Genomic DNA, 21,864 nt, shown 5'->3' with positions numbered 1-21,864 from the left:
AATTTATACATAAATACTCGAAGGTAATTTGTGTCATTTTATAAGCCATGCAAGGAAAATTTTCACAATGGGGAATACCACAGTTGGGTTAAAAAAGCTTTCAGAAATGGTCTTTCATGACAGACTTGTACAATAATAGTTTTTTACTATAAAATCCCTAATTTGATGTTGACACAATCTGGGTGTGTGGTATGCAGTTTTATTACCAAGTTATTGAATTAATACTTATTTTTAATATCTCTCCTTAAAGAAGCAGTCTTCTTTCAAAGGTTCAAATTACTTTCCCAAAAATTACTTATTTTGAAAAATGTCAAAAAAGGTACATTTGAATGCTTATTTTAACTTTAGGTGGGACTACTTCAACAAGAATTGGAAAACTTAGAGAAAACTAAAAATGAAATGGCTCAGAGTTATGAAACACAGCTTCAAGCACTGAAATCTCAAGTAAGAAAAATGTCAGTTTCATTATTTTGTGATTGCAGTATAAAAAACTTACACATGCCAAATTGTATAGATGTGCCATTATGGATTTGGGAAAGATGAATCGTGTCATACAAATGATGATGGCTACAGCTGCCTACCAGGCTCCATTATAATTTATGTACTGTCGTGTCGAAACTCTTTGGATAGATTTTGATGTGGATGTGACATCTGTTATGAAGACAGATACTTGATTTCCTAACTTCAGACTAATACACTAAAGCCTTGGTGAATGAATAAAATAGGTAATTGGATTCATGTTAGTATGAGTCTGAGGCACGTTAGGGATTTTAAGATTTATACTGTGCTTGTCATGTCTTTGCTGTAACTTTTGCTGGCTTTAGTTTCCCTCAACTGTTAAAGTGGCCTGATAGCTTTCCATAAGGTTTCTGTTGTATCAAAACTGGTGTAGCCCACATTGATGATGTTGTGAGTTTTTTATTTATTTCAGAGTGTTCTTGCAGCCCCAAAAGCCAGTTATATCCTGGGCTGCATAAAAAGAAATGTGGCCAACAGATTGAGGGAGGTTGTTCTCCCCCTCTTTTCTGCGGTGGTGAGGCCCCACCTGCAGTGCTGTGTCCAACCCTGGGGTCCCCAGTACGAGAAAGACTTGGACCTGTTGGAGTGAGTCAAGAGGAGGCTATGATCAGGGGGTTCTGGACAATCTCTCCAGTGAAGACAGGCTGAGAGAAAGGATAAGGGTTTCAAACTGAATGAGTGCATATTTAGATTGTACCTGAGGAACAATTTATTATTTTTTTCAGTGAGGGTGATGAGATATTGGAACATTTTTCCCAGAGAAGCTATGGATGCCCCATTCCTGGAAGTGTTCAAGGCCAGACTGGATGGGGCTTAGAGAAAGCTGGTCTAATGGAAGATGTCCCTGTTTAAGGCAGGGGAGCTGGACTAGATGATCTTTTAAAGGTCCCTTTCAACCCAAATCATTCTATGGTTTTATGATTCAGTTTGGCTGTTTTGCTCTGCACCTGTGTTTTTGTTTGTTCAGTATTTTCTACTTCAATCAGGAATCTAAACTCTTAGCAAACTCGAGTTGATTCTGTTTCTCAGATTTTAACAACTAAAGTACATAACTCTGCATTGTTTTTCCTGCTACTTTTCTGTTCCCTTCACTGGATTCTCCTACCAGAGACATAGTGATATAATTCAGAATTTCCAGTCACCACATTTATTATATAGTAAAGTCAGATTGCATAAATTGAGTATCATTATTTTCATTTAGAAGTGGTAGTACACCTGGGTCCATCAGATGAATAAATGTATTACTTATTTTTAAGGTTATGTTGTCTTTATATTTTCTTTTACATATGAAAAAGGATTTGGAAACCTGAAATTCTGTAAATAGGCAGTGAATGCTTTGGCTGTTTTGTAATTATCACTTTTAATCATTTGGGAAAGTAGCTAGAAATAAAATCTGGTTTATAATTTGCAGAATTACAGAAAATCTTCATCATAGCATGATTATTGAGAAGATAAACACACAATGAAAAAGTGTGAGATTTTATGCATAAGTAGTAAGGTATCTTTAGCAATGCAGAACTATCCTCAAAATATAGTACACCTCTCTTCTTTATAACATTTGCTGCAATATTTTTCATTTCTTAATGTTTTTTATCTCATGCTAAAAATACTTGCATTTATATTTCACATTTTTGGTAATATCTTCACTAAAATTGAACCTTCTGAAATTGAAAGTCCAGGCTATTTTTCATAAAGATTTTTTATTTTAGAATTTTCAATTACCCTTTTCATGGGCAAATGCAACCTGTTTTCTATTTTATTTTTTTAAAGAACCTGACATTTTCTAACCTACTAGCTTTTCTCTTTAAACCTGGTTATATTTCTTGCCCAAATTCTCCTTTTTAGCAAACCTCTCAGACCACTTAACCTTTCTTTGAGTTTCTTGGTTGCTTCTTCTTCTGTCTTTATGCAAGAACTTTGGATTTCTAACTCCTAAGAATATACATCACCTTCCCAATCCATGTCTCCAAACATTTAATTCTCTCAGTCATCCTATTTATTTTTCTAAAGGTTCCAGCACTGATGCTGTTTGCATTTTATTTTCCAGTCCCCATTCCTCTCCTTTGAACAAACCTTATTTCTTCATGAAATATCCACCTCATTCACCTTGGCTGGAAAACTGTTGAATGCCTGTGTTGAGGGGCTTGCCTTGATTCTCTATGTGATAAACAGAAGTCTGCCCATCAAAACAGTTCCTAGCACCTATGCTAGACAGTAGGACTGTCCCACTCTGCTCCTCTAGCTTTTGCACATCTCCTTATTGAGTTTCTTTCCTGAATTAAAGTGCTGCAGTGTCTGCAGTGGAATGACTTTAATGTCCCCAATTCTCAGCTACACAAACTCATATCTAAAATATAGACCTTCTTTGACAATATGAATCTTTGCCTTATCTCCTTTGATCCCCTTCTTTCGGTTCTTATTCTCACTTTGAAGTTATACCACCTTCTGAACTGTAGAATCTTAGAACTACAATTTAGTTTTGCACAAAAACTAAACTAGTGTGTTACTGTTTACCAATAGCATTGTATCTCTCTCTAGAGGTGTGTTCTTAAAATCCCTCCCAAGATTTGTTCCTTCCTCATCTTGATAGAAATAGTGAGGATCACTTTTTCTAGCTATCAGAATGCTAGGTTATTCAGAATAAATTTCTTTTCTGTGGTCCTTTGTGCTTTTTTCCCTTGGTACTGCTAAAACCAGCTCTTTAATGAGCAGTATTCCCTCTGAATTGACTGTATGCCTTTCGAATGCAGTAAAATCTACATTTTTCTTGTATCAGGGAAATAATTCCTGGTACGTAATCTGAAACTCCTAGGCCACACTGCTGCATTCATTCAAACATGCAGCATTTTGTCATAACTAAATAGCAAAAGCTTTCAAGGTGTATCTTCATTACTTTGATTCTTATTTTTCTTTTTTTCTTTTTTTCTTTTTTTCTTTTTTTTTATATTAATGTCTAGTAGTTATTCTCTCTTTGAAAGTGATGGAAATCTCTCAGCAAAAGAAGATGGAATCATTCTTGCTCTAAGAAGTTTGCAACTAATTTCCTCACTTAGACATGTAAAAGCTACATCTGAGTTATCCCGGGCTTCCTTTAGAATCTACAGAAAGAAATGGACACCCCCAGAATACTATTCATGCCAGTGTATGACAAGAATTTAAGATAGCTGAAATGACTAAGCATTTACAGGCAGCTTTTTCTGATGCAGAGTATCTCAGGCTTGTATGTCAAACTTTCAGAAATCTAAACTAAAATCGATTCTACCCCAGAACTCACTAAAATGCCTTTTTCTTTTTTTCTTTTTAACATGTACAACAATGCAAATAGAGAAACTTGAACCTTTTAAAACAAATATCTGGCCTTTAATGGAAGGGGTTTTGGCTTTTAGTCTAGTTTCCAGTCATCATAATATCCAGACTATAATTTGCCTTCAATATCCTTCTGTCGTTAAAAAGACTCAGACTAAATTTTCACATTTTGGCCACTCTGTTCCATTTTAGATTGATTTACTGATTTGTTGTATTTCCTAACCTTTTTAGCATAAACATTCCAATACCTGTCTTATCTGAATTTAGTCTTCCCGGGCAGTTCACATATGCTATAATATATTCAAGAGCAAAACTGTTATTTGAAAAAGAGTATCTTTCTTCCAAGGTCAATGAGTTCCATGTTGTTTGAGCCTGGATACTCTGACTCATTTTAAATATTTTATCTTAACTCTGTTCTCTGGCAAAGTCAATTTCATATATAGGCAGCTTCACTGCAAGACTTTTGATTTGGTTTTGAAGGTGATAACTCAGCTCTGTGTGCCCATGTTACAGAATTGCTATTCAGACATTCCAAGTTCGTGAAATCTATGCCTGGGCCTCTTCATATAATGGAATTTTCTCATCCAGGACAATCTGTCTTTTTGTTATTTTTTCAATTAGTTTTTGCTGTCCTATGTTATGATTCCCAAGTTCATCTCAAATGTGTCTAGGAAGTTTGCAGATTATTTTTTAATTAGTTTCTGTTCTGTATCTTTTCTGGACTTCTTTGGCCTTGTTTGTTGTCTGAACAGACCTCAATTGCTCATTCAGTGTTGACTCAACAGGATTCCATTCCATTTCCAAATAACAGTTCACTTTGAGCTGTTAACAAAACTATGAGATTTTGTGGATTTTGTTTGGGTATACAAAGAACTTTATGTGAGAGTCAGGTTCTTTTTTAAGTCATATACTTAAATGCAAAGGAACTAAATAGCAAGAGACAAGATCAGTTATCTACTGTAAGCTTCTTTTCTGCACGATATTCTTCCCCAAGTTCTTTCATTCACCTTTCCTCAAGACCATATTTTTAGTGCTTCCTTTATCAATATCCTTGGGTTTGCATTTTTTTTTCAAAACCAAATGTACACGTTCCTACCAAACAGTATTGCTGTTCTGTATCAAATCTGTTATCAAGAGAGACCCTTTGTTTTGTGCAGTGTAGTGAACTGATGTGAAAACTGGCTCTTTTTCTGGAGAGGCTGGTCCTTCCTCTGGTACCTTTTCTTCTGTGCCTCTGACTCCTAAGCCAGGCTTTCATGGTGACATCAGTAGGCAGTGTCTGTTGTCTTTTTAGTGTCTGATTCTGAGACCCACTCAGTGGTACCAGAAGACTGCAATCATCACAGACAGAGCATTTTAACAATTTTCATCATAAGAAAGAAACACACAAGTTCAGCGTACATTAATGATAATCATTCTGACTAGTGAAGCACCCTTTAAAAATGTCAACACAAGATGGCAGTAAACAAGTACAGAACATTCCATATGAACATTGTAGAGGAAATGACTCTGTGGATGACAGTGCCATGGAGAACTCCGGTGGAATTAAGTAGCTGTCAAATGAACCCATTGGAACAGTTAACATTTATATGAGAGCTTAGTCTTGTTCATCTGTGATAACTTTATTAATTGATTTTAACTTTATTAATTGATTTTTTTTGTTACATTGATCAAACATTTAGAACACTAAAGCAGCAGTTGGTGATTCTAATTTTAAGAAAACTTTGGCCATGTGGTCATCCTTGATAGATTCTGCATATTGAACTCCAACTTTTGATTTTAGTTCTCAAGATTGACACATAGTTATGAAAAGCTACAGTCACATCAGTTAAAACAAAAAAAGCTCGAAAGTAGAGAAAAATATGAGGAAAACCTGGAGACATCATCTAACCCAAGGAATTTATACATGAAACTGGAGGTAAGAATAGTATGACATTATATTTTAATTTTATTATGCTTCTAGAACTAATTTTTGATTTGAAATTGTAAGCTTTATTTCACTCATAATTGTACAAAAATTGTATCATTGTCTTGCTTTGGCAAGAATGGTTCTTAGTTTTAATATTATTTAATACCAATTTTTTTTGTAAGTGTAGCTATAAATAAATTTTACTGTTTTCCTGGTGAATAGATGTGTACTGGATAACACAGTCTCTTGAGGCATGAGAGCTTATACATATGCACGATACTGTCACACAATACCTACCATTAATTCAAGTTTTATAGACCTCAGGACAACCTTGACCATATTGGTCTACACAGAAAAAAGGATTTAGGATTGGAAAACTGCTTGTTATACATAGATCTTGTCAGCACCCATATGCCTGAGGCAATCTGTGACCTTTACCTCAGTGCCTGATTTCCCTGGGCAATGTATGAGGAAGGATTAGGCACTTACAAACACATTCTCCAGAATCCAGCGTACTGACTGGGGGAGTAGATAATAGATGCTGAGGACAGGATTCAGTCATATTCCCTATCCCTTTGGACACGGGCTGGATTTTATTTGACTTATTCTTGAATATGGGAAGATGCTGATTTTTGTTCTTAATTCTCAGCCTTGACTTCTCAGAGGTTACTTTATGATCTGCAGAATAATCAGGTATTTATTGGACAAAAAGGAAAGTTAGGTAAGACAGAGAACTTGTAGAGAGTGTGTGCCCAAGTGGTGTCTTCTCTCCAAGTACTCTTCTGGCTGCATTCACTGGGGCAGAAACTGACATCCAGTTACCTCTTAAAACTGAGCAATATAGTGTCTAGGTATGCTAATTTTTGCTGCTTCTTTTTTACCTATCCAATAAATTTCCTGATATCCTGAGCTAAATGAAACAACTTCAAAAGGAAGAATTCCAGAGCCTGTTGAAAAATAACATTTGTCTGATAGGTATAAAACTAACATGGGAAGATTATACTTCAGGTTCTGTCTTGAAAGATTTTTACACTGAGTCTTCCATTTATGGGAAGAACAGTCTAACCAGTAATCTGATGAAGCATAGAATGATCACAAAATTCATATTTTCTCTGTCCATCCTTTGTGAAGAGCATAATAAAGTAGTGTGTGCTCCACATGCTTACCGTGCTGGGTGCTGTAGGCAAAGCAAGGAGGGTGGTACTAGGTGATATGGGAGCTGCCTGCCCAGCTGCTAAGCATTGGGTAGACTTAGGCATTTATGATGTAGATTTATGATGTAGATGATTTGGACACTTTGAGGACTTTGCAATCAAGAAATTCAGCTCTAGAAGATTTTAAGTAAATCCTACTTTTAACCCATATTAAACAGGGTCTTAGGATCTGTGTTTTGGACTTGCCTTTTATGTTATTCTATAAGATCTAGGACTGACTTCTGTGACCTTCAGGTTCCTGTGTCTACATAGACACATCCCAGCTCTACATGATGTTGGCTGTCTCTTTCACATGGGAGTTCTCACCATCAGAAAAGCTACGATGCTTTGGACTGCAGCATAGCTGCATGTCAACTCATGCCAACATCAGCTACCACAAGAATAATAAATGGATTGTACATCTATCATCGATATATCACTACTGTCAACTAATTTGAGAATAGCCTTACTCAAGATTAAAATGTGAAAATAATGTAAGACAATGCTATAATTTGATTAATTATGCAGTATGAAAAATGAGTACTTGGAATATATTCAGCAAATTCAAGTATTCAGGAAATAATTACTGTGATGAAAGTCTACTAAGCTCAGCAGTGCTTTAGTAAGGCCTTGAACCTTCAGTCCTCATTAAGTAGTCTGAAACTCCATTTGTATCATGTTTTATAAAATAGGAAGATGTTTATTGTTTTAAATGTCAAAGCAGATATTAGGGCAGCTATGAAAGAAGATTTGTATTAATCCTCTATGTTGAGAAATAGTTTTTTTCAGTAGCCATAAAAACCCTTATTGTTTTAAATTTGGGGAATACGCCAGTTTAGTTTAATTATAAAATATCATCTGCCCTTTTGGAACAACATTTCCATTTGTTTTCAATATATAAATCAGTGTACTGTTGTTTCACTAAATTTTCAGACTAAAAGAGCAACAGTTCTAGTAACTGAAGTTCTGCTTATTTTTAGGATACTGCCTTCAAAATGTATTTGTGTACATATAAGGTTATGCATGAGTTTAAAGCAAATTCAGATACACTATAAATATGAATAAGTGCAAATACAAAAACAATATTAGATAAATCTAATATAATAGAATTTCTTAAACAGTTTTTTGTTTAAACTAGATGAACGCAGAACCTGAAGCACCAATTTTAAAGAGAGCAAGAAGTAAAAAGTGAGCACTTTGTGCCTGAATATTGAGGATTTGATTCCCTGCTGATTACCCTGCTCAACACTGATATAGCTTTAAAGTCACAGGAGCAACTATCCAATAAAATTTGTGTATCATAGTAATAATTCTAATATTTTATAGTTTTTATTCAGTTATTATGTTTACACTCATTGCTCTCAAATCAATAGCCCTTAAGACTTACCTTTCTCTGGTGGGGATGACTGGATGACTGGTTTATAGAATTGTTCTTTCCTTTAACTTCTTTCCAAAATTATGGAAAGATTATGTATTAATTTAAAAACCAGATATTTCTTAGAACGATAAAAATTTTAAAAAAAAATTAGATTGAGGAAAATAGGTATTTTCTCTATGTTTACTAGCCTTGTTTTGTTATCTTTCAGGAATATAAGGCAAAATCACAAGAATGGGAGAATGGGACAACCTGTGTAAATAATTCTGTTTATGTAGATATGCAACCAAAATTATTGTCTGAGAAATGTAATTTATTTCAGGTAAGATTCCCACCTTCCTGTTCTAGGAAGAAAATGAACTCTTTGCTCACCTAGAGCTTACTTTAACTTAATTTTTAAAAACTAAGCTTACAGTGAATCTTACAATGCATGTCTATATTTGTAATGAATATATGATAAGGCAGAACCATACTGGAAGATCTAATGATACATGATCTTATTTTCATTTAATTGTTCTCATGAAAATGAGAAAATGAATAAGGATCATGATGAAAATGATAACATTTCTTTTTTTAAAAAAAAAAAGGAAACAATTACAAAAACCAGTGAATGTTCCTTTTTACTTTTTAAGCATATTATGGAGATACTTTTCCATGCTATTTACTAATATGCAATTAAGTGTGACAAGTTATTACAAAGTATCTTACCAAGTAAGTACTGCATGCCATTAAGGTGTTAATGCAAGTATAAAGTTCCTTCAAATCTGATAGCCTTCATTTTTTTTAAGATCATAAATATACGCTAGTATCATTTATGCAGAAAAATGAATTTTCATATGCTATTCGAGAACCAGTCTTGGCATTGTTTGTTGGATCACTTAGCCCCTTTTTTCATATTTTTCGGCCTTTTAGTTACCATGCCGTTCCTTGGTTGACTTTATGATTATTTTCTACTTGACAATTTGTTTATTGCTTTTTTTATATATAGACTATTGATACTGCATATTTTTATTTTTTAATTCCTTCTAATTCAGAAAAACATTTAATTAAATAATGTCCTGATGATGTATCCTTCTCTAAAAAAAACCAAAAAACTTACAAATTGACTGGGCCACAAGACAGCTTGAAAATTAAGTAAGGGGAAGCCAATTATGTTGCTCACTGATTCCCTTTTCCACTGTTACTAAGCTCATTGGATCTTAATCTAGTGAAACACTTTCTTAACAATTCCTGTGAGACTCTTTACACATATCCAGAGTTTCCAAGGATTGCAGTTATGTTTTGGGTTTAGCTGCTGAGAGCATTATATTCCAGCAATTGCACTTCCATACAAATGTGTTCAAAAAGCAAGTCTTTGACTAGACGATTTACTGATGACATGTTGATTGTACAGTTAGACAAGTCAAAATAGAGTACTCAGGGTGATCATTCACATTTTTCTGTTGGAGCTTTCATTGCCATCAGTGAACTTGCTTTGAAGACAATTTCCTTCACAACTGTAACATAACACCTACTATTTTTTGAAGTACAAGTCTGATAGACTGTTACCCTTAGCTGTTTCAAAAGTGTTAATTGTTCCTGCATCTTTGCCGCAAATTCATTTCTCATGAGATCTTTGATTTCTATTTGGAGTCTTGCACTATATTTTTCACAGGATGCATTGACACTTTGGTATATCCAAGTCTATAACTTGCATGTCAAAGGGACCTTATTTTTTTTTCTACAGAAATGAAGCCAATTATTTTTGCTTTTTATTTGATATGCAGCCAGTGGTCCATTCTACTTAGGTTCTCAGCTAACACAAATTATGGGGATATAGTCAATAATGTCAAAAACTGTCTAAACTATGACTTCTTGCAGTCCTTGTCAGTGAAATATAGTATTTGTAACCCTATTTATTTTTACTTTATATTTTCTTGCCCAACTTGATCTCTGCACATGATATATGATTTCCAGGTCATATTTCGTTGTCATTTTTCAAGTAATTCTCAGTCTTCTGAAAGATTAGTGCTGCTTGTTAATCTCCAAGTAGTGGGATTCATGTGGATAGTTTTTTAAACAGCAAAAACAGTTGCCATAGTAATTATGCTTCTTCACAATGCCTGTGGATTCAGAAATATTGGCAATACCAATTTTCTGAAGTTTTGTTTTTAGGATTTTAATTGGTGCAAAAAGCTGCATGAGGTGTAGGAGTCTGCCGAATGTACGAATTATTCTTCCCCAAGTTTAAGGATAATGATCTCAAAGAAGTACTGTTTCTGTAGTAACTGAGCTGTTTGTACATGACCTATGTAATGGTAGCCCTCTAGTCAAAGGTTAATATCTATCATGAGGCACACACACACATACAGCTCCTACTGAGTTCAATGAATCAAAGAAGAACATTTCTCTCAAATTATTTCTCACAGGTAACTGCTTTGAGTAGGTCATCATAATCACCTTTTTCACGTTTGAGGCTCATTAAGTACTAGGAAAATACACAGTACAGGAGAAAAAGATCCTTGAAAAACTCCCGTGCCCTTGAAGGTTCTTGAAACATTTTTTTTACTGAAGGCAAGTAATTCAAACTGTTTGAATTGTGCCATCTTTTCTAAGCAAATCCAGGTGAAGATTGGTATAGCCTTATGATTTCAGTAGTAATGGTTTGGTCCTAGCAATTTACATACAATAATAGAGTTTAATTTAAAATATTTTCTTGTTTTATAGAAGCAGACCCAGAATTATCAACTCCAAATATGCAATAAGAAGCAAAACGAAGAAGAGCTAATTACCTGTACCCAGCCCAAAAATGAAAATGATGATTTGATTATTGAAAAGCTAAAGGCAATTGTGAATGAAATAGCAAGAAACAAGAATGAACTAGTAGAAGAGAATATGAAACTCCGTGAGGATCTGAAAATGTACCAAAATCAGTGCCAGGTAGTAATAGTTTTTTTATGATGACTGTAGGTTAATGTTGGAAAATCAAAATGAGATGCCTACATAAATGTACATTAGGTATATTCTGTGCATGAACACAGAATAATATGGGAACGTTATGGGTTGTTTGTTTTTAGTAAAACAGAAATAAGTTTGATTTGTAGTGGTATACTTTTTCTCTTGTCTATGTATCTAGGTTTTTATAACTCTTCTATATCCATGGGATCTCCATGAACTTCCCCTAGTCTGGTTCTTTGTATATAAATGATTTCTGTGAAATCTCTTTATCTGATTTACATCTTGTTCATTGTGTCATATAGCTAGTAAATAAGTATATACAAACATGAATGTTATGCTTTGTTAGTTTTGAAAGAAGACTATGCAGTCAGTTTTTTTAAAAAATTAAGTTTCTGGCCGTGTAAAGAACCATCAGGTTTTATCTTATCCCGTTTACTGTTTTTCATCATAGCACTGATCTATGAAGACAACCATTTGCTCCCCTTCTTTTGGTCATGGTATATGAGTTCTGACAAGATTGAGATAATACAACATCTTTACAACTTTTTTTATTATCTCTGTTTGAAACATATCAGGAATGAGATTCTCAAGGATATTTTTTTCTGGTGACATATACCAGTTATGCTTTTGCTTATTTATTTAAGCATTTCTAGGTTCAGTAATATATTGAATGGCCTATAACAACTTCAAATCTTTTTGGAGTAAGATTTATTTCTGTTTATAGACAATCTTGCAGAGTGCTAACAGCATATCCAATATACTTTATCAGAATTAGCATATACATGGCAGAGGTTAATTTCAGATTGTGTTGTCAGGTGTTGTGAGAAGAGCCAAGTTTATACATGCCATTTGCACATTAGTTCACTGAATCTTTTGCCTGTAAACAAGTTATCAGTGTGCAATCAAAACTTCTGTTTTGGGGCCTGTTAAAAAGGCTGCCATCTATAGCAGTGGGACTAGAATACGCAGTGGAACAAATCATGGCAGTTGGAGCAAGTGGATATATGCTGTACAATGGAGAGATTGTGCTGTAGCCTTGAAGAAAATCTTCAACCAGGAAGAATTTAGGAATAGCGTATTCAAGAGAATACAGGAGCTGTAGGAAGCTTGAAGACACTTTAAGTAGAAGTGGAGCGAGATGTACATAACAGTGTCATCTAAAGGGCAGAAAGTTGCAGAATAACTGTGTTGGTGGTGTGGAATGCTGCTATGTTGGTTAGAAAAGCTGCATTTGGAAATAGATGCATAAGGGAAACACTGATGTCAATGTATGGTGAAAAGGGGTAGCTAAGGGAAAATATTTTTTTAGGAATGTCTGTATGAGGAAGAAGAAAATGCAAGGCCTGTTGTAAGCCAGAAAAGGTAAGCAGGCTTGTATGAGAAAGAATCAGGTGGAGGATGGCAGTAGTTGGACATGATATAGGTAAAGGAGGAAGGAGTGGATGGGAATCTTGGTGTGGAGAACTGTGATGGCAATGAGAGCAAGAATTGTTGTGCCTCATATATTCCTCTATGCCTATGATCATTTCATGTGTGCTTCTAATTATTTCACTTATACTATTAATTAGCAAATAATAAAGTAAAATGTATGGAAGACCAGCTTTTTGACTTTACAGAAAATACAAAATTTAAAATACGTAAATGCAGACTGCATTTTATTTCTCTACCTTGTGAATTATCTGACAAACTTATCTGCAGCCATAACATGAGAGGTAACCTGAAAACATCACACAAGGGGCTTGGTTCTTGAAAAGTCAGCATTAGGTCAGGTTCTGGACACTAATTTACATTAAAATGCACCATATAATTGTATTTAAAATGTTGAGCAGTGTATTGGATTTGTGTTGGGAAGGTTTTGGTAATGGGGGCACTCCAGGGATGGCCTCTGTGAGAAGCTGCTGGAAGCTTCCTCCATATCTGACAGAGCCAATGCCAGCCGGTTTCATGATGGGCCCACTGCTGGGCAAGGCTGAGCCCAACAGCAGTGATGGTGGCACCTTGGGATTAATGTATCTTATAGGAGGGGGGAAAAACCTTGTGCAGTGGAGAGAGAAGAGTGAGAATATGTCACAGGAACAGCCCTGAAGACCCAAGGTCAGTGCAGAAGGAGGGGCAGGAGGTGCTCCAGGCACCAGAGCAGAGATTCCCCTGCAGCCCCTGGTGCAGCCCCTGGGGAGGCAGCTGTGCCCCTGCAGCCCAAGGAGGTACAGGGTGGAGCAGAGATCCACCTGCAGCCCCTGGAGGGACCCAGCCAGAGAAGGGGGATGTTTGAAGGAGACTGTGGGAAGCCTGTGCTGGAGCAAGCTTGTGACAAACCTGTGGTCCTGTGGAGAGAGGAGCCCACACTGGAACAGGTTTGCTGGCAAGACTTATGAGCCCCTGGGGACCCACAGTGGAGCAGCCTGTTCCTGAAAGACTGCACTCCATAGAATGAAGTCATACTGGAGGAGTTAATGAAGAACTTCAGCCTATGGGAAGGACACACCATGAGTAAATTCATGGAAGACCATCTCCCTAAGGAGGAACCCACAGCGGAGCTGGAGAAGAGTGTGAGGAGTCCCACCGAGAAGGAAGGAGCAGCAGACAAGGTGTGATGAACTGACCACAGCCCCCATTCCTCATATCCCTACAGCACTGGAGGGGAGGAAGTAGAGAACTGAGGAGTGAAGTTGAGCCTGGGAAGAAAGGAGGCGTGAGGAGAAGGTGTTCTAAGACTTAGGTTTTTATTTCTCATTAAGCTGCTCTAATTTATTAGCAATAAATTAATTTCTCTGAGTTGAGACTGTTCTGCCCTTGGCAGTAACTGGTGAGTGATCTCTCCCTGTCCTTACCTCAACCCAAGAGCATTTCTCTTGTTTCTCCACCCTGTCCAGCTGGGAAAGACAGTGACAGAGTGGCTGTGGTGGGTACCTGGCATCCAGTCAGGGTCGACACACCACAAAGAGCTTTGAGTAGAATTAGAACAAGAGCTGATCAGGAACTTCTTGGGACTTTGTTTTGATTGGGAAGCTAGTAGAAGCAAAACTTTTCACAGAAGGAAATAAAAGATTTAATGTTTTTTTCAACTTGAAAAAGGCAGGCGATATGAGATGTTTTCTAAACAAATCGTAAAGTTTTCTGCTTCAAAATTAATTTTCGTTTTTACCAGATGCAATAAATATTTTCTAAAATTATAACTGTTGCATAACTAATTTTTTTAACTGATATGTAAAACTGTGAAACTCTTGACCTGAAGTTCTGCCAATTATTATTGCAGCTGCTGCTGCGACTGCTGTTGCTCCTGCTACTATTTTAATTCACATGAAAATACAATTTATGTAAATATGTGTGATGACAGCAGTCTATCACAGAAAATATTACTTCCGCCACACAATTGTGTGGAATTCATTTTCCTTATCCACGCCAGAATGAAATCAGAAGGGTAACTAACCATCTCCCATATTCATATGTTATAAAACAATTGTGGCTATTTCTTGAATGTTGGAGTCATGAAGATGAGTATAAGCAAGTCTTACCAACAACTTTAACAGTTCATTAAGCTTTATTTCACTTGAATATACCCAGAATTGCATTTTGATGTTTAAAAAAGCTCTCTTGGCCTTAATGTAACAAAGGATAAGATGAACGAGTCCTTATATGCAGCCCCCCCCTAAAAGAATCCAAAAAATGCAAAAGCACTTCATATCTGTCCTCAGCAACCCTTTCAGCGAGAGGAAGACCACAGGCTTCTTGGAAGGAGGGTCATTCTCATAGGAGGCTCTAAGGGAAATAAACCTTTGAAGTTCTTCCTTGTAGTGCAGTTTCTAGAATCCAGTTCTCTTTTGAAATTTTAAAGGCTTTATTTTTGCTCTTAAAAATTGAAGCTTTATTCAGAAAAAATGAAGAAATTAGGAAAAATGTGAATGTTTTTGGCGTAATAGTTTGAAAGGTAAAGGCTCAGTATCCTTGGAAGAATCTTTTTTTTAATGCTTTTGGATCTTAGGTGAGAAGCAATACATATTTTCTGGATATTACTGTTGCAAGCACTGATTATTATTGATACTTTTGTTATTTGTGGGTTATATTTCCAATTTCTTATATTTAGTATGTTTTCAGTATATTTTTCTGGACTTCATGTTTTATCATGCCAAATGTAGTATGTGTCTTCAGGTTGCCTAACACACGATCAATCAGAAATTAAAGATAAAAAAGAAAAAGGTTTGTCAATTTCCTAAGAAAAATCTTTTTTTGATTGTTTGAAAATTTTGTGATGTTCATTTAAATAAGCAATTAACTCCATGCAGATGGAACGAGCTTTGAAGAAGATTTATGCAGCCTTGTAGTTTCTAAAGTTTATAAATTTGGAAATGCTGTTAGGAAAATAGAAAATGGAAGCCACTTATGACACCAATTTTGGCATGTGAAACATGTTCCATGATGCAGAACCTTCTAAAACAAGCAAGCTATATATTTTAGGTGCATTTAGTACAATAAAGAACTTCTGAATTACGTTTCCAATGATAATTTCAGAGGCAGATACATTGGAACGTTGCGAGGGCTAAAACATATTCAGAATCTGATTTTTAGATGAGAGGAAATGACATGGAAGCAATATGTTTTTCAGAAATTTAAATCATGTATGTACAGGTATTGAATATGATGTGTCAAAACCCAGCATTTAAGGCTGGTTAACAGCTGTTTAAATTTTATTTAACTGTTCATCCATTTGCTTGTTTCTTTAGAACATGGAGGCAGACGTCTCAGAAATGAGAAATGAGCTGCAGTCAAGGGATGGTCTCTGGGGAAGGATACAAGTGGAATGCCAAAAATTGTATACAGAACTACTGAAAATCAAAGAGTATAAAGATATGCAGGAAATTCAAATAAAGTATGGATGGTGAAGACATATTTAAATTAACAAGTACTTCTGAGCTAATAATCTTTTTCTTACATTTGTTTTAAATTAAGTCTGTTTGAAAAGTCAGGATTCAAATGTCAGCTTCTAAATTGTAGACTGGATATTTTCATTGACAATTATATCACACAATTTTAGGCAATAGATGCAGTCTCTGTTAAAAGACTTTAATGATGCCTAGATTTCTACAAATCAACACATTTCAGATATTTCTACCTATATCTTTACAGTGTTTCATTTTCTCAGCTTTAAAACACTTTGGAAACAATGCAGTTAAGATTCTCCCTAACCTCATTTGAATAAAATTGTCATGATTTTGTGGCTAATCTAATCTGCTGTTGCCATTTCAAAATATATTAAATACCACTCTAGAGGAGCTTTCAGGATTCTTTCTGCACATAGTTGTATTGTCCTTAATTTCTAGATGTCTCCCAAAATCCAGCCTGGTTTAGGCCAAATGGTGGTTATGTCTGGGGGTATTTTTTCATCAGCAAGCAGTTCTACAGTTTTACACTGTGGAGAGGATACTGCAAGGTAAAGAGTATTGAATGTTCTGGTTGTTTCATATTTTGTTTCTTTCTTACTTAAAGGCATCAATCATCTCATGTTCAGCTTACTGAGGAACTAGAAAATAAAAACACTGAGTTATTGCTATTTGCAGGAAGTCAAGAACACAAAGAAGAGCTGAACAAGGTATTTAATATAATTTCCAGGTCTTAACTGCAGTACAGCATTTTTAGGAGAGAGTACTGACCTAGGGTATGTGCATATACTGTAGAGAACAGGAGGATGCATTGTAGGTTCAGGACAACGTAAGTTTTTTATATGAAAAATATTTCATATATGGTTGAATTTGGTTGTGTAGCTGTAAAACTGGCATTCTGATTCTGTGCCTACCTACTTCATTGAAATGATGGATGAGGCCATGCCTACGCATTACTGTGATACAGATAATACCATGCAACTAAGAAAGCCTCCAAAGCTCTGATTAATTATTAGCCTGTAGAGCTAAGCTGTAATTTGTAGGTGGTCTCAGAGGTAGGATATGCAAACAGATAACTGATACAAGTCACTGTGGCAGATACTCACACAAGGCTAAGCTTAATCAGGTACCTGCTGCGCAGCACAGCTCTCACATTGGAACAATGCATCACATTGTGCTGCACATTTCCAAAAGTGCTGTGAGCAAGCAGCATGGCATGACACTGTGGCATGGTGTATGGCTTGGCAGGCTGAAATACTTTGGAAGTAGAGGATGCTCAGAATTTGTCTTACAAGCACGTTGTGGTTTTGCCAAGCAGCAATGTAAACAGAAATCACAGAATTGTTACGGTTGGAAGGGTCCAACCCCCTGCCACCTAGAGCAGGTTACAGGAATGCATGCCAAGTGGGTTTTGAATGTCTCTATTTGGATGCATCGAGTTGGGTTCACCAGTTTTGGCATGACAGTTATGATCTAGCTCTTAGGTTTTTTGCATCTACATCTAGTTTTTGACAATTCTAATATTTCTGTGCTGTTCGCATAAATAAAAATGAAATGCAATCTGCTACTCATATATAGTACTTTAAAAGTTGTTAAAATGGGTTCAAAGGTTGTTATGCTGGTTTTTGTTGTTTTGTTTCTTACACAATAAAAAATCTGTCAGTACTAAATTGTTGGCTATAGTAGAAAGATTAGGAAAACAATTTTTGTATTGATACTTTGGAGAACTATACACAGGCGGTATTGAAGAAAGTTTGACCTTAAGGGCAGAAAAAATTCTTATAAAGTGATTTGCCATATATACCCTTTATTTCTAGCACCATTTCTTATTAAAGAGCCTAGATTAATGTACTTATATTGCTCCTAAGTTAATTTAAGCTTTGTCAAACTGTTTTTAAACCTAACTTAACTTAGGTGCTGTATAAATCAATAGTACTTAAATTTATTGAATGGATATTACCTAGGATATTCTTTACCATAAATTCCAATTCTTAACTTAATTTTTATTACTTTCTTTTAAAAGGTTAATTGAAGTGTATTGTATTTTGTTAATTTCTAATATTAAATATTATTAATATTATTTAATTAATATTATTTAATATTAAATAGGCAAATGAAAGTACAAGAGAAGCGTTGAAAAAAAAGATGTAAAAATAAAAAGATTGCTCTGCACTATTCCAGAGACATTTTGTTTTACAATCTCAGAATCTCTGATTCAGTTAGAAGAGTTGGTGTCTTGGAAGCAACAGCAGAAAAAGTCAGTGATAAGTAGCACGTCATGCAATCATATTTACTGCACAGCATTTTTTCTTTTTGAAATGTATTTGCTACAGATAAGAAACCATGTTTATCGAGAAGAGCAGTCCCATTGCTCTGAGCAGGAAAGAATGAAGACAGAAATCTCTGACCTGACAGAGGAGCTTCATCAGAAGGAGATCACTATAGCAACTATCATGGAGAAAGCTAGTCTTCTGGAAAGACAGTTAAAAATGGAGTTAGAGACAAAACAAAAATTGTTAACTAAACAACAGGTATGCAAGTAGGCAAAGCAGCCCACATCATTTTACTCCACACTCTTGATAATGACATTCATTATCTGTGGAAATAAAGACATCACATTTCTTGCTGTAGTTTTTATCAGTGGTGCTATAGTATCTGTGAAGTATTACAAAAGCAGCCAAATTGATACTGGAACAAGAAATCACCAGTAAATGTCAACTGTATATCTAAATTGAAATTTGTTCTGACCATCACATCTAGTTACCATTTAACATCTAAAAGATCTTGAAAACTTGCAGTTTGTGGTAATTACATATGTTTTAAGTTTCTCATTTTTCAGTGTTTTCTAAAGCTTTTTGAAGAATGTTACAAATCTCCATAGAAAATTTGAGTAATTTTATAGCTGGAAACTGTAAGATACAGTGGGGATCTTGGTGGCAAATTTTTGTTTTATAAACAGATTTGTAATCTTCATTACTTAGTTTGTAAAACAAAAGAACAAGCATATTTAGAGGTTTCTGGGTATCTCTACGGTTTCTGAGAGGGTCACTACGTGTGGAAAACTGATTGAAGTAATACTTTACTTTAGATAATAGCAAAGTTAGTGTTTGGGAAAATGAGAGATATCTCTTGTTGTGTGGCACTCTTTACCAGGTATTTCCAAATCACTAAAAGAGTAGATATTATTTCTAGACGTCATGAAGAGGATTTCATCGAGTTTCAGTGGCCTGTAAAATCTGTCCCTATTTCTATGTAGTAACTGCATTTGAACTTCTTGTTTTCCTAAGTCATTACTTCTTTCAAAAAGGTAAATAAATTTAGAGGCATTGCATTTTTATATCTTTTATAGATGGTTTAATGCTTCTTCCTACATTGGTATTGCTATATTTAAAAATATTATAGTAGGTTTTGTAATTCCTAATATACATTTTGTAAAATTAAGCTTAAATATATCTATACCCAGTGTTATTCCAGTTGAGAGTAATATTCTTGTATTTAACTATGAACTTAATCTTTTCCTAGTTGTTGGAATTCCATTACCGAGTTATCAAATCTGAAAACATACATCTAAAAGAAATGGTGGAAAACCAGGAGTGTGAGAGTTGCATGGTAATTTTTTTAACCTATGAAGTATGCAGAATAGTTACTTATATTTATTGTAAATTTAGATTAAGATCATGGCAGATTTAGAGATTCCTGACTTGCATAGATTAAATAAATAAAAATAAGCTGTGCAACATAATCAAAACAAAGTGGCATTCACACACAGCCTGAAAATGAGTAGCGCTAAGAGTAATTTTTACCTTAATTGTATTAAACTCCAAGTAAGCTAAATTTTTCAGTAACTGTCTAGACACGAAACAATTTCTGGGAGCTTTTTTTTTTTTAAGTGATATCACTTATTTAAGTTTAGTCATCATTCTCACAGACAAAAATATGTCCCTTTTTTAATACCTTACCCCTTTGTTCACATGGTATTTAAATAGCAGTGTAGAAAACTGACACATTTTGCTCCCACCCAGCTTATTTTCAGTTTAGTATTTTTATCTCTCCAAACAGGGGATCTTTAAAATTTAATTCATAAAAAGTGTGCCATAAGATTATCTAGAACTATGATTTATGAAGGTATAATTAATAGTATATATCCTGTTTTCCACAAAAAGCTTCAAAACATCCCCTGCTTACAGAACATCTGCAGTTACTGTATTTATCACCAAAACAAAAAAATCCCACTGGAATATTAAGAATGTCACATTTATTCACACCCTTCAAATAGCATAGATGTCCATCAGTGATGCTTTACCTACACATACATACACACTATTATGGATATCTGTATGTGTATATATATTACTGTGGAAGCATAGATGGCTATGTGTATGCATGTCTAACTCTTCTCTGCAGTGACACTTTTCTTGAAGATTGAGAAGAGCTGTCTGACAAGGGTCCTTGGAGACATCATGTTTGTTATATTTTAACAGTAAAATCCAGTTACTATGTATTCCAAGGTCAATACATGTTTCAGTAGAATTGTGGACTTAAAAATTCTTTCCTGCTTTACTAATATATTGTGAGGATCTAAACATTAGAGATTGTGATATATTTGTTATTAAGATTGCAGGGATTGGAGAGATTTTTATGGACATGTTTGTGCTGTACAGTGGAGCACTACACAGACCTCAAAGACCAGTGCCAGCCTTAAGTCAGTGTGGTGTAATGCATCATCAGGCAGGGTTTAGATGTCAAAAGCAATGTAGCTGGGCCAGCTCACTTTTGGGGTTCATGCCATTATAACTTTACCGCTGATTCTAGAGCTATTAGTGGTTGGATGACTTAGCGTTCCCTTCTCCCTCGGTTCTGCCACTCCTCCCGCTTTTGAGCTGAGCCCCTGCTCCCCCATAGTTGCATGAAATACTAAATTTTCTTATACCTTCTGGCATTTCCATGCCAGCTTGGCTCATGAATTCCCCCTAAAATTAGGCAAAGCAAGGTTCACAGGAAGAGATGGCATCAAATCAGTGCAAGGAATAGACAAGCTTTCAAATGTTGAAGCACAGTTGATCCAGCCGTGTACTAAGAACCAAATAATGAGTTACTGAGTTCCAAGAGAATAAGGTAAATCTAGGAACATATAAAAGCACAACTTAATGAAATGCAAGGGATTTTAGTCTTTTGTGTGTAATCTGATAAACCTTTTGAGAATTTCCTGGTGACGACAGTATATTGTTATTGCAAATATATTACACAATGCAGTGCAGTACTCTGCAGAGAGATAGTTCCAAAATAGCTGGCTCAGGTGTGCACTGTAGCCTTTGTAGATTAAGTGATAGGAGAAAAAAAAGAACAGTGTATCCTGGCTAGACAAGTTCCAGAGCTAATATCCATCTTCCCTTCTTGATATCCTAGTGGGTGGGGGTCTTTAGCCCCTGATCACAGTGCATGTGTGGCTTGCATTTTCAATATTTTGCCTTGCACACCATGTGGGCTAACCCAGCTGAGAAGCAGGGTTCAGTGACATGGATAGAGAGCACTGTGCTTATGTGGCTTTACTGCTTCAGAAACTGAAGGTGACTGTCTCAACACACATATTAAACTGTACACATACTCTGTATCTAGTATAGTAATGAACTCCTATAATTTTGCTTGTTATTTTTGAAGGAATTGTTTCTGGAGGGAGCAATACAATCTGCAACTATAGCTGTTATGGTTGTTTTTATGTCATCCGTTTTACAAAGCAAGTGATACATT

At 35.4% G+C, this 21,864-nt stretch overlaps 1 protein-coding gene across 1 annotated transcript in view; it reads left to right on the top strand.

Annotated features, from left to right (window-relative positions):
• DEUP1 (deuterosome assembly protein 1) overlaps positions 1-21,864 on the top strand; it is a 40,247-nt gene that overhangs the window by 5,190 nt on the left and 13,193 nt on the right. Inside the window, exons 3-10 of the mRNA XM_014248514.2 lie at positions 349-444; positions 5,609-5,743; positions 8,514-8,624; positions 11,009-11,221; positions 15,961-16,106; positions 16,724-16,826; positions 18,450-18,647; positions 19,639-19,725. Of these exons, the coding sequence (XP_014103989.2) occupies positions 349-444; positions 5,609-5,743; positions 8,514-8,624; positions 11,009-11,221; positions 15,961-16,106; positions 16,724-16,826; positions 18,450-18,647; positions 19,639-19,725 (1,089 nt within the window). The remainder of the gene's footprint in view (positions 1-348; positions 445-5,608; positions 5,744-8,513; positions 8,625-11,008; positions 11,222-15,960; positions 16,107-16,723; positions 16,827-18,449; positions 18,648-19,638; positions 19,726-21,864) is intronic.

Source organism: Pseudopodoces humilis, chromosome 2 (genome assembly GCF_049639895.1).
Source record: "Pseudopodoces humilis isolate 2021_Gansu_Grassland_sample_001 chromosome 2, ASM4963989v1, whole genome shotgun sequence".
Classification (NCBI taxonomy): Eukaryota; Metazoa; Chordata; class Aves; order Passeriformes; family Paridae; genus Pseudopodoces; species Pseudopodoces humilis.
Note: the sequence above shows the minus strand (reverse complement) of the source record. Positions and strands in the feature narration are given on the sequence as shown.